Source organism: Telopea speciosissima, chromosome 7, assembly GCF_018873765.1.
Source record: "Telopea speciosissima isolate NSW1024214 ecotype Mountain lineage chromosome 7, Tspe_v1, whole genome shotgun sequence".
In the NCBI taxonomy this organism is placed as follows: Eukaryota; Viridiplantae; Streptophyta; class Magnoliopsida; order Proteales; family Proteaceae; genus Telopea; species Telopea speciosissima.
In genome coordinates this window covers 5,477,592-5,488,552 of record NC_057922.1, presented here as the reverse complement: position 1 = coordinate 5,488,552, position 10,961 = coordinate 5,477,592, and the positions used below count along the sequence as shown (strand labels likewise).

General features: G+C 36.0%; 1 protein-coding gene across 1 annotated transcript; it reads right to left on the bottom strand.

The window, feature by feature from the left end:
* Positions 1-1,968: 1,968 nt before the first annotated feature.
* LOC122666649 (DNA-directed RNA polymerase II subunit 4-like) lies at positions 1,969-9,631 on the bottom strand. The gene is made up of 7 exons (XM_043862687.1): positions 9,585-9,631; positions 8,674-8,750; positions 8,010-8,118; positions 7,816-7,893; positions 5,946-5,979; positions 5,794-5,862; positions 1,969-2,293 (listed from the first exon to the last, which is right to left on the bottom strand). The coding sequence occupies exons 2-7, from the start codon at positions 8,720-8,722 to the stop codon at positions 2,216-2,218; spliced, it is 417 nt and encodes a 138-aa protein (XP_043718622.1). The 5' UTR covers positions 8,723-8,750; positions 9,585-9,631; the 3' UTR covers positions 1,969-2,215.
* Between the last annotated feature and the right edge of the window lie 1,330 nt (positions 9,632-10,961).

The window sequence follows — 10,961 nt, the reverse complement described above, 5'->3', positions numbered from 1 at the left end:
CAAGGGGTTTTCTTATGAGATCCTTTAAGGTGTAAAATAATTTTAAACCTTATTTTTTTACTCTTGTAGTATTACACACATTTTTGTCTGATGAGGGTAAATCATCATTTCACTTATGTACTCAAATTATGTGCATAATAATGATATCTTTTGAAAATGACATAATGATATGTTATTTTCAAATTATTTTTTATAACCCTTTATACTTTTAAATAACTTTTGAGAATAAAATAAATAGGCATTAAAAAAAATGTCAAGTTCTAAATACACCAACAAATGTTTGAAACGATGGCGTAAAAGTATGAAAAGGTTTAATAAATAAAATTGATGATAAGAATAAGAAAATAGATGACCAGGGAAAAATGGATATTTTAAAAACTTGAAAGAAAAATACTTATAGTTAAATTAAAGTTATTGATTACCCAAAATACATTTAAAGTGGTTGAATGATATGCATATTCATTAGAAAGTTGAAGACTCTGGATCATAATGGAAGTCAAGGATGTTTTTCTTTGATGGTTTATCAAATAGTACCAGAGAGAGGGGAAAAACAAAACAGATGGCATTTCCATTATATATACTTCCATTTGTATGATATATAAGGAGATAGTATAGATTAGCTAAAAGTGTAATTTTAAAGCTAAATTCAATTATATACACCATGCACGAAAGGTATCGAATAAGAATGTAAACGGATCGAATTTGGTCGGATAGTGATATTATAATATTTGTATCCAATTATATACAGATGGATTCGGATAATATCCTATTGGTTTTTAGATGCGTAATCTCCTAAATGGATGTGACCGCTGATCGAATACAAATTTTTGACTATCTGTTGACATATTTTTACAGTTTTGTTGATGAGGGTTAGGGTTGAGACTTGAGAGTTCAGCAATTACCTTTTTTTATATTCTTCTTAGTCTTTGATTTTTATACGTTTTTTATTTTTGATTCTATCTTGTATTTATTTTAATAGATGTCATACTTTTCTTTTTCTTTTTTGGTAAATCAAATATGTCAATATATATATATATATCAATAGAAAATCTACAAAAAGAATCACATTATTTTAACTTATAAAATTAAAAAAAAAAAATTCCCAATAAGGTAACTTAATCAGACAAACGGACACAAAGATATATTTCAGAAATTTTATTACCGTCGGATTGCTAAATGAATTGGATAATAATCGATCGAATAGGGGATTATCATATTCGTATCCGATTAGATTTCAGACGGATTTGGATTCTAATAAACGAATACGAACGCAGATCGAATATAGATTTTCGATTATCCGTTGACATCCCTAGTATCAAAAGGGTATTTCAATAGACATACATAATCCTATAAAGGTTTGTGAACCCTAGGATGGTGTGGTGAACCTTCAAGCATGGTGAAGGAAAATTTTCTCTGTTTATGTATAGGCAAGAATTATCTGTGGGGGAGCAAGACCCCTACATACGCATTGGGGCTGATGGGAAAACACATAGCAACATCAACAGGGCAGTCCTTACCCTTTTTCATGGAGGGCAAAGTGGTCATCCCCCACAATGTGTCTAAGCGCAAGGGGGTACACTCCCGAAAATAGATCTCATTTATGTATATATTGACATTTACCAATTCTTTTGTGTGGTACTTCAAAATTTTCGTTTTTCTAGTATCTTTTCAAAGCTTTAGTTTATCACTTTACAAACACTATATGGGTTACAACTTGTCATTTGAGAAAGGACCAGTGAAGGGGAATTCTTGACCACAACTTTCAAATGCGCAAGAGAGGGTATCATGCACACATTTGGAGGATGTTCGACCATTCGTAAATAGGGAGATATTTTATGACCATACTTAACCAGTGATACGATACAACACTACTCCCAATTGATAAACAACATCAATATTAATCATCAAGCACCTTGATACATGCGGGGTAAGACACCAGAAATATCAAACAAACTGATTGTGTTCACATTTGATCAAAATCCTATGCTTCCATATGACATTGGCTCATTAAGATCTGCAATACCCAATTTACACTGGCAATGGTATGTGCTTGACCTGGGACCATCAGTTGAAGAATACTGACATCTTGATATGTTAACGGTACACCAATTCCTCTAAATACTGGTGGATAAGATGAACACAAGTTTACAGCAAGTTAGATTAATGTGGTATCTTTACCACATGGCCACGATGGTAGAAGAAATTTGGGAGGCTATTACTCAAATTTCTTAATCAAAGAGAGGTCATTTAACATCTTTTCAATTGCCTCATCATCGAGCCCTCGTCCTCTGGTCTGCAAGACAGGTAGAGTTGGTAAATATAAATGCAATAAAATAAATAAACAGAAGAAAAGTACTCAACAAAAAAAAGGAAGGAAAATGGAATCTGTAGTTGCTTAAACAAAGAGAGCTCCAAGAATTCAATCTCATTTTAAATATGGAATTTAAAGGATAGCAGCAACATGGGGACTTCTCACGCCACTTTAGCTGCTTACAGTTTTGACTTCCCCAAAAGAAATTAAGGGGGCCGTATCATCTCTATCAAATTAATTATAGGAGGATTAAAATACCTGTTATATGAGCAACTTGCGTTGTCAGTTAGCGAACTAGGTCAAATTGGCTGAATCTCAAAAGCTCGCCTTACTTTTCAAAAAATGGACAAGAACTAAAATTTGCACTAAATGGTAGCTGAATTGACCAAATAGAAACTGACAATTACTAAAAACTATCACTCATTAAATCTATCCAAAAAATATCCTTGTTAAGGATAGTAGAAAACTGACATTTCATCTGGGATTCTCTCTCCTTGGAGCTGGAGGTGATCTGGATTGGCTAAAACTTTTACTGGCTTCTGCAGCAAGGAGGTGGTGATGGTATTTTAATATTTCATGTTCCAAAAGGGAAAGAGAGATGAACTTGGGGAAAGGGGGTTGACCAGGGAGAGAGAAAGGCTTGTAAAATCCTCCAATTACTCAATAGTAATCCAGAAATCAAGAACTGAAAGAATTTTTCACTGTTCCTCAACCAATCTACGTGCAATTGTGAGATCATAAACTTCCACAGTGTTTGAGAGATCGATGCAGGACTTATAGAGACGGTAACTGAGCTTCAAGACCTGAAGCCTCATGGATTTAAACAACAGAACCATGAAGCTCAATTGAGCGATGTCTTTTGAATCTAAAACCCAAAGCTTATCCAGAGAAGACAATTTTGCAGACAAGATATATTTGGCTAGAAAAATGGATAATGGAACATACAACTTCATTCCTTAAATAATCCCTTCATATGAAACAGTATTTTGGTAAACACATCCTTCCTGTTATTTTTTTACTTAATGCTGTCTTCCTCTGAGGATCCCCCAAGTAGTTTTAGTCAACCTAGAGACCCACACATGGTGAACTGGCAGAAAGGATACCTAGACTCCACTTTAACTCCAGAAAATAACCAAAATTGACAGCCCAACACTAACTTGAGATAATACTAAAATTTAGCAAGATTTAAATCCAAGGATTAAAGTATCGGTATCACGTATCGTATCGGTGGGGTGATTTTAAGAGACGTACGTATCGGAGATACGCATGAACATTGTCAAGATATACATGGAAATGCACTTTTGGAGTCAAAAATTATATAAATAAGCAATATATAACATATATCATGCATAAACACTAAAATGGAGAACAAAGTATAATGAGACAAGTGCATTCAATTGAAATTGTTATAAAGGATGGGGTTTCTTACATGTAATAATAGTCTATCGTATAATGAGAAAAATTCTCTTAATGATTTAACTGGAAAAATCAAGGTCTTTGAAAACCTACCTTTTCTGAGAACTTCTCCTTCAATCTCTGATTGCAGCCACATAAATGATCAAAAGAAAGGTTTATTGGTTGAATCTGATTCGTATTTTTACGCTTCAATGTAAACCCCAAGTCAAAAAAGTGGAAAAAAAGAGCTTGAGAGTTAGGAATGAGACTCTCGGGTGGTCATTTCCGCCTTCAAAACTCGTTTTTGAGTTCTGGAATGGAATGTGAACACGAGATTTTAATGGCCTGTATCGCGCCATATCGGCCAATACGTTTGCGATACATACTGATACTTTAATTTTTTTTAAACCCTTAACTTGATGTATCGATGAGTATCGGTAGTATCGTATTGTATCAGAATGTATCGGCCGATACAATTCGGTACTTATCAATACATGACATTTAAAAAAAAAAAAAAAAAAGAGTCTCACTGTATCATATTGATACCCTGCGCTACTGATACGCATCATCTGATACAATACGATAAGGTGCAATACTTTAAACCATGGTTAAATCCAACCTTGGAAAATATATATTATGCCTAAAATGCCAAAAATAATCTCCTGCCCCTGAAACAAAAATGGAACTAATTGTTTTATTCTGCATCATTCGCCACTCGGGCAATAGGACCAACACGTCAACTGAAGTTCCAATCACTTGATGAACCCTCCCCCCCTAAAAAGGGTGAGAGAATAAGAAAATAACTTAAAATCTTTCTAAATAGGGGAGTCAAACCACCAAGTCCCCCAACTCCAAATAACATAATCATTGTTTCACAACATCCCCACCTCCCAACTCCCCCCCACCTGGGCGGAAAAAAAAAAATCTTAAACTTGATAGGATCTAGTAAATCTCAACTAGAGTCAAGCAAAAGCAGGGTTTAATTGTTTGAAATAAGAAAAGAAGAAATAAAAGTAAAAGTTTCAGGTCAAGTGTAACAGGTTTGATAATTGTAAGAATTGCAGCTGATTATGAATTAAAGGATAAAAGTGTGAAAACTAGGTCTATGCTTTGAGTTTCAAGGTTAAACTTGGTGGGATCATGGAAGAGGGTAGACTAAGGGCATGTTTGGTTAAGCTCATCGGGCTTCAGGTTTTGGGCTTCCCAAAAAGAGCTTCTCAAGTTTAATACATGCAGCAACCAAATTAAAATGTCTGGAGTCTTTAAAGCCTGAAGCGCTAGAAACCTAGACACCCCAAGCTGCTCAGGCTTCTTGGGCTTATGCAGTAAGATTCCAATCATATTTCAGTTGGCTGGACGTTTTGGAATCTGCATAAGCTTTAGGAGCTGGCTTCTAAGAAGCCACACCGGAAGCTCCCCCAAACATGCACTAAGGCAGTAATGAAAAAGTTCAGATTTGGAAGAGATTTTCAATTAAAATATAGGAATCATCCGTTCAATTAATGAAAACATGATTGATGAGCATCGCAAGTTTCAAAGAATGGTATATTGGAGTTGAATTTAGAGAATTGTAGTTGTCGCTCTTTTTAACTGCTCTGAGGTTGTTATCCATGTGTAATAGGTCCAATACTCCAATAGGTACATAAACCTTGAGTAGGTTGCAGCTCATCTAGTCATTTCTCTCTACCCTTATTTTCTCTTCTACTTTCTCTTTAATATTTCAGTTTGGTAATATGGGCACTTCTGCCCGACATCATGGAATCTAAGGTCTTACATGGCATTTATGACTTCTAAGGAACTAAAGATGATTTAAAATATGGTGTCCTGCTGGGTTAGTTAGGCCAGGAGCAGACTTGTGGCCAGGAAGAGGCTAGGGATTGGGTATAGTTCATGGATTTAGGATCAGGGATGAAGGGATTTGAGACACTTTTTTTTTTTTATGTTCTAGATATATGCATGTGTACTTTTCCATCAGCATGTACCCACATGTATGATCCATAATGTCAAATTTGCTTGCTAAAAAACACAAACAAAAGCTGCAGAAACACTATGCAATGAGTAAAAGATGTGTACATTGATGAAATTACCTTAATAGATGGCACCATAGCTATAGCTTCCTCCACAGTTTCCGGGTAAAGGTTGCCAAGGACACAGAGCTGCATAACATATAGAAATGACAAATAAATATGATCTTTAATAGGGTTTTAGATTTCATTTAGAGAATGACTTGTGGCATTACCTCAAACTCAGCCAACTGGTATCTACTAAGGATTCTGTACTCAGTTAAGAAATCACACTGCTGATGTCAAATCTAAATAACATATTCTTACATGGAAACGACAACAAAAGCCAGCAGAAGGCACCAAGTTACACAGAAAGCACATGAAATTTGTTAGATTTCACTATTTTCTCGTACTACAGGGACATAGAAGTCTCCTCTTTGTACATATGTTTATCATGCATCTAATTAGATCTTGGAGAGATCTATTAATTAGAAATCCAGTTGAAAGGGAATGCAAACTGACAAAAATTCAGCGAATTAATGTATAAATGAAAAAAGATGGGTACTAAAGAGGTCCAAGTAGTGGACAAGCCTTGGCGCAGCAGTTAAGTTGCGCTATTGCAACCTGTTGGTTGCAGGTACAAAGCTTGGAAACGAAATTTAAATATATCAATTAAAACAAGGGAAGAGAAACACACACACACACAGAGAATAAGAATGGCAGCAACCAACAAAAAGAATATCCAAAACCTAACAAATGCATCTTGTTCATGTTAGCAAGAGTCCATTGACAGATGTTCCCATATTCTGAGGGTAAGGTTTGGTGAAGAACATGACCTCAAGGTTGCGATAAAAAAGGACCATCTAACAAGCCAAATGCCCAGCCTCAGAATGAACAAGTCACCAACTGAAAATCTACTAATGAATACTCATCATAATGCTGCACTTTCAAAACCGGACAAGGTATACAATCAGCCCCTCAATCATTCAAAAAAGGGATTTAATTTGGACTTTCTGATGTGACAGAACCAGAAAAATCTTGGGTAAATTATAATTCATGAAATTCATCCAAATTTCAGTAGTCTCAGAATACTTTGAGTAACCTCAGTAAAAATTGGGCATTTTATTATTTCTCCACAGGTAGGTCATGCAGCCATTGGGAAGAAGAGGAGATGGGGTTAAAGTGCCTCTCTCCATCTAGCTACTTAGGAGTAGAGCCCTTAGGAATTTGATTTCAGTTTTAATTCTCAGGCAGGGTTGTTTTTGTAGTTTATCAGAGTTGTTTTTGGAGTTCCTAGTGTTAAAATGAATTGAACCGAGTCCCTAGATCAAATCTATAAATAGGTTGTATGGGCTAGAGCACACCAAAATTTTATGCTAATAGAAAGTTCAGTTTTTATTTTCCAACTTTGTGTGCCATGAGGATTTGCAGTCAATTTGAGTGGATTTCTCGGGTTGGCTTGGCAGATTCCAGGGATCTGATCCCGTACGCGGATTCCTGTTCTCTTCTCTCTCGCTTTCTTCATTCTTTTGTTTTCTATTTATTTCCTCATTACTTCAGGTCACTCTCTATACCATACCTTGCAGCACCCCTGCTTCTGGTTTTATTTTTTGTTAACTTAGAATTCATACATCTCTCACGTTATTGATCAGAATTTGCTTCAAGTTTGATACATAAGATTCTGAAACTTGCTCTATTTAATTCTGTTCTGAAACTCTGTGTGTGAACGGTTAGAATTCAAGTTCTAGCCATCCTGTTCTGATTTCCTAGATGTACTAGGACTACCCCATCACACAATCTATTTGATCTCAGAATCCTGAGATCTTTTGTGGACTAATAGTACCCATCAGACAGCACAGTCGACCAGAGTATCAGGTCATTTTACGCTCCTACTTAGTTACAAAGTTTTTTCTTCAGGTTCTCTTATTCTGAAATTTTCAGTTCTTTCATTTTCTGTCCTGTTCGTTTTCCTAAACTATTCTTTGTTGTTTGGAGATCCACCTGGCAGATCCCATCCCTTTGGGTCCTCGATTTAAACATGAGGATCAGATTTTCCATCAGTATGACAAAAGACTATCATCAGATGTCTGAAAATTTGAAGGATACTCTCGAACCTGCCTAACAGCATCAGGATTTTTGTAGCGGCTAAAGCGCTTCACATACTGCAATGACTTTTCAAATACTCTGAAAAATAAAAAATGCATGATATTAACTTCGCTGGCATAAGATTAGATGGATTGAAGCCGTAAAAATCAATCTTGCTCAGTTACCACAAAAGAGAAAAGCTTTTTAACACTCACTGAGAAATTTGATTTGTAGGATCATCAGACATTTGCTGAAGCTGCTCATATTTCCGATCAAGGATAAGTGCAACTTCACAATTCATTAAACACTTGGCCTTTAAAAATTCTAAAGTTAAAATAAAAATTAAAAAAAAGGATGAGAAAAATAAAGTTATATCCTGTAAAAGCATAACAGGAGACCTAGATGGAAAAAGGAAGTAACCCTAAATATATTCAGTATCACAATGACAAATAAATAAATACAACAGCAACAAACAGTTAATAATTCCAGGCATAATGATGTCCGAAAGGGTGATGCTCACTTATATCATCCTGAGATTATCTAAGAGCCAAGATGAGGTAGAGAAGGATAAAAGGATTCGGTCAGCCTCTTCTAAGGAGGTAATTTCAGTCGGACATAATTCTGTGTGCTTTCAGGCAGATTAGGTAATAACTCTTTTTTGTGTCCCTTCAATGATCTCACATCGCAGAAAATTTTTGCTCATATCAATATGAAAGTAAAAATATATCAGCTCTCCAATAGAGCTATGTAACAAAGAAAAGTTACATCCACTTTCTCTGATGCTAAATCACATTCAATGCCCCCCCCCCTTTCTCGTGGGAGGGGCATCAAACAGGGCACTCAAGAAAAGAAAAAGGAAAGAGAGTAGAAAACTATTACCATCTCCAATTTTGAGTTCTGCAGCATTTTCTTCCTCTTCACCAGACATTTTGAGAAATTAACACTAGAGATGCTTCCTGATAGATTCATCATTCAATTATTCAAGAAGCAAAATTGAACGAAAAACAAAAACTTCAAACTGTAATTTAAAAGAATCCCAATGCAATTGCAAATTAACTATACTTTATTATTTTTATTTTTAAATCAATCCTAACAAAATACATGTGATTGTGAATAGGTAACATAAATATCATGAAGCTGGGTTTATCTAATCAAGCATTTGAGAGATGCACTATAACAAAATAGGCAATTGTGCTTAGAAAAACTGCACAATTATACTAAAATATCACAAGAAGTAAGCAAAACTAGTTGTCGACTAAGCATATATTAAGTGAATATGGCACTATCTGATTTCGAATAGGTCATCTAACCGGATAATATCCCATTCAAATGCAATTAAATAAAAAAATAATAATAACTCGCTTTGATTTCCGAAAGCATCTAAATTTTCAAATCAGCAATCTGAGTAAAAGTGCCTCTGCAAACTTGGTTAAGGGAACCATCTTTGCATACATGCTTAGTCTACTCGATCCATTAGGGGTGAAAATATAACAATACCAATGAAATATTAAAGATGCGATAGAAATTCATGATTTCCATCAACAGATGAAATTGTGCAGGGAAATCAGGTTAGCAACAACCTTATTTTTGGCATTAATATATGATTAACGAGGTTTTCTTACATGGGTATGGAGATTTTTTTTTTTTCATTAATGTTTGCTGGTTTTCTGGTTTCTCCAATGCTGATTAAGAATCCAAGTTTTTCGACTGTAGGGGTTAGGACATGAAACTCCGACTCTTTTTCAGTCATTACGGCAAATTCACCCTTAGAGAGAGAGAGATGGGATTACCTGAAGTTAAGCCGAGTTGCCGACTTAAGGAGTCTTCGAGGCAAGGATTTGGTGGAACGAAACGACGTAAGGTTGAATTGAAGATGCAACAAGACTCCTCCAGTTTTTGAAATAGAGTATGGGTATTAGGGCCAGGGGTGTCTCCTACCAAAAAAAGGATTAGGAGTGTCAACGGGCCGGTGGACCGGGCTTGTCCTAAACCCTACTCAATCCCAAGGGGCTTAACCTAAACTCAATCCCATACACCGAACCCAGCCTGACCCTACCAGGGTATTTTCAAGCCCGGCCCGGCCCAGCCCTGATTGACTCTGATTGGGCCGGGCCGACCCTGATTAGCCATATATATATATATATATATACATATAGGGCTGGACTTAGTGCGATACCTCAACCGAGTCCGATCCTATGTTAATCCCAAGCTTGACCAGCCCCTCTCCGGGCTCAGGTCTAGTTAGGGCAGGCTCAGGCTGGCCTGGTTTTTTAGACATCCCTAATGGGAATTGAGAGGATTGTTGATACTTGATATCCAAGTTTAAGAGAAGTTTTTTTCCCCTTTATGGGTGGGGAAAAGAACGCGGTCACAAAGGCTGTGTTAGTCCTCTAAAAAATTGAAAATTGTATCCAAACTAATACCTCTTTGTTTACTTTCATTAGCTACACAACCGGTTGGCTTTTTTGGGGGTAATCAAGGTTAAGAGAAGTATAGGACATGTGTGAATATACACAAATATGGTAAAAAGTTGAGGATATACGTAAAAAAAAACCTCTTTTTTTTTTCCGGTGAATACATAGAAAACCTTTTGGATACATGCAAAACCATTGTTTTTCATGGTAGTTTTTGGTGTCACAACCTTGGTACGGATGTAGGGTAAAAATGTAAAAAAATCATACAATATCAGTATCTTTGAGGGCACCGATATTGATATGATACGTCCATGATTTAAAATATCAATATCAGACAATACTAATACGGATCAGCTCGTATTGGCTTGGATCAGATGGTTTTACCCTCACTATTGGCAATTTTTTAAACACATTTACCATTAAAGCAAATCGTTACATTGATACAGAATTGGACAAGTATCGATATCAATCGATACGGCCAATTTGATACCAATTCTTTAAACCATGGTCACAAGTCACAACTATTTATGAAGATCGATTTGAACTGTCCCTTGTCATGGTTTTTCTATCTAAATTGTCTATTCATACCTAAAGTTGGGAGAATGCACAATAATGTCTAAAGTACACACGCATGGACATACATTAGATGCATGCCAATATGGAAAATTATCCTCTCAGGTTCTCTGCCTGGTACAGTTCCCTAGTGCCTCTAATAAGAGGGGGGTGGACCCCACCCGGGCAGGGGGTAAGGTG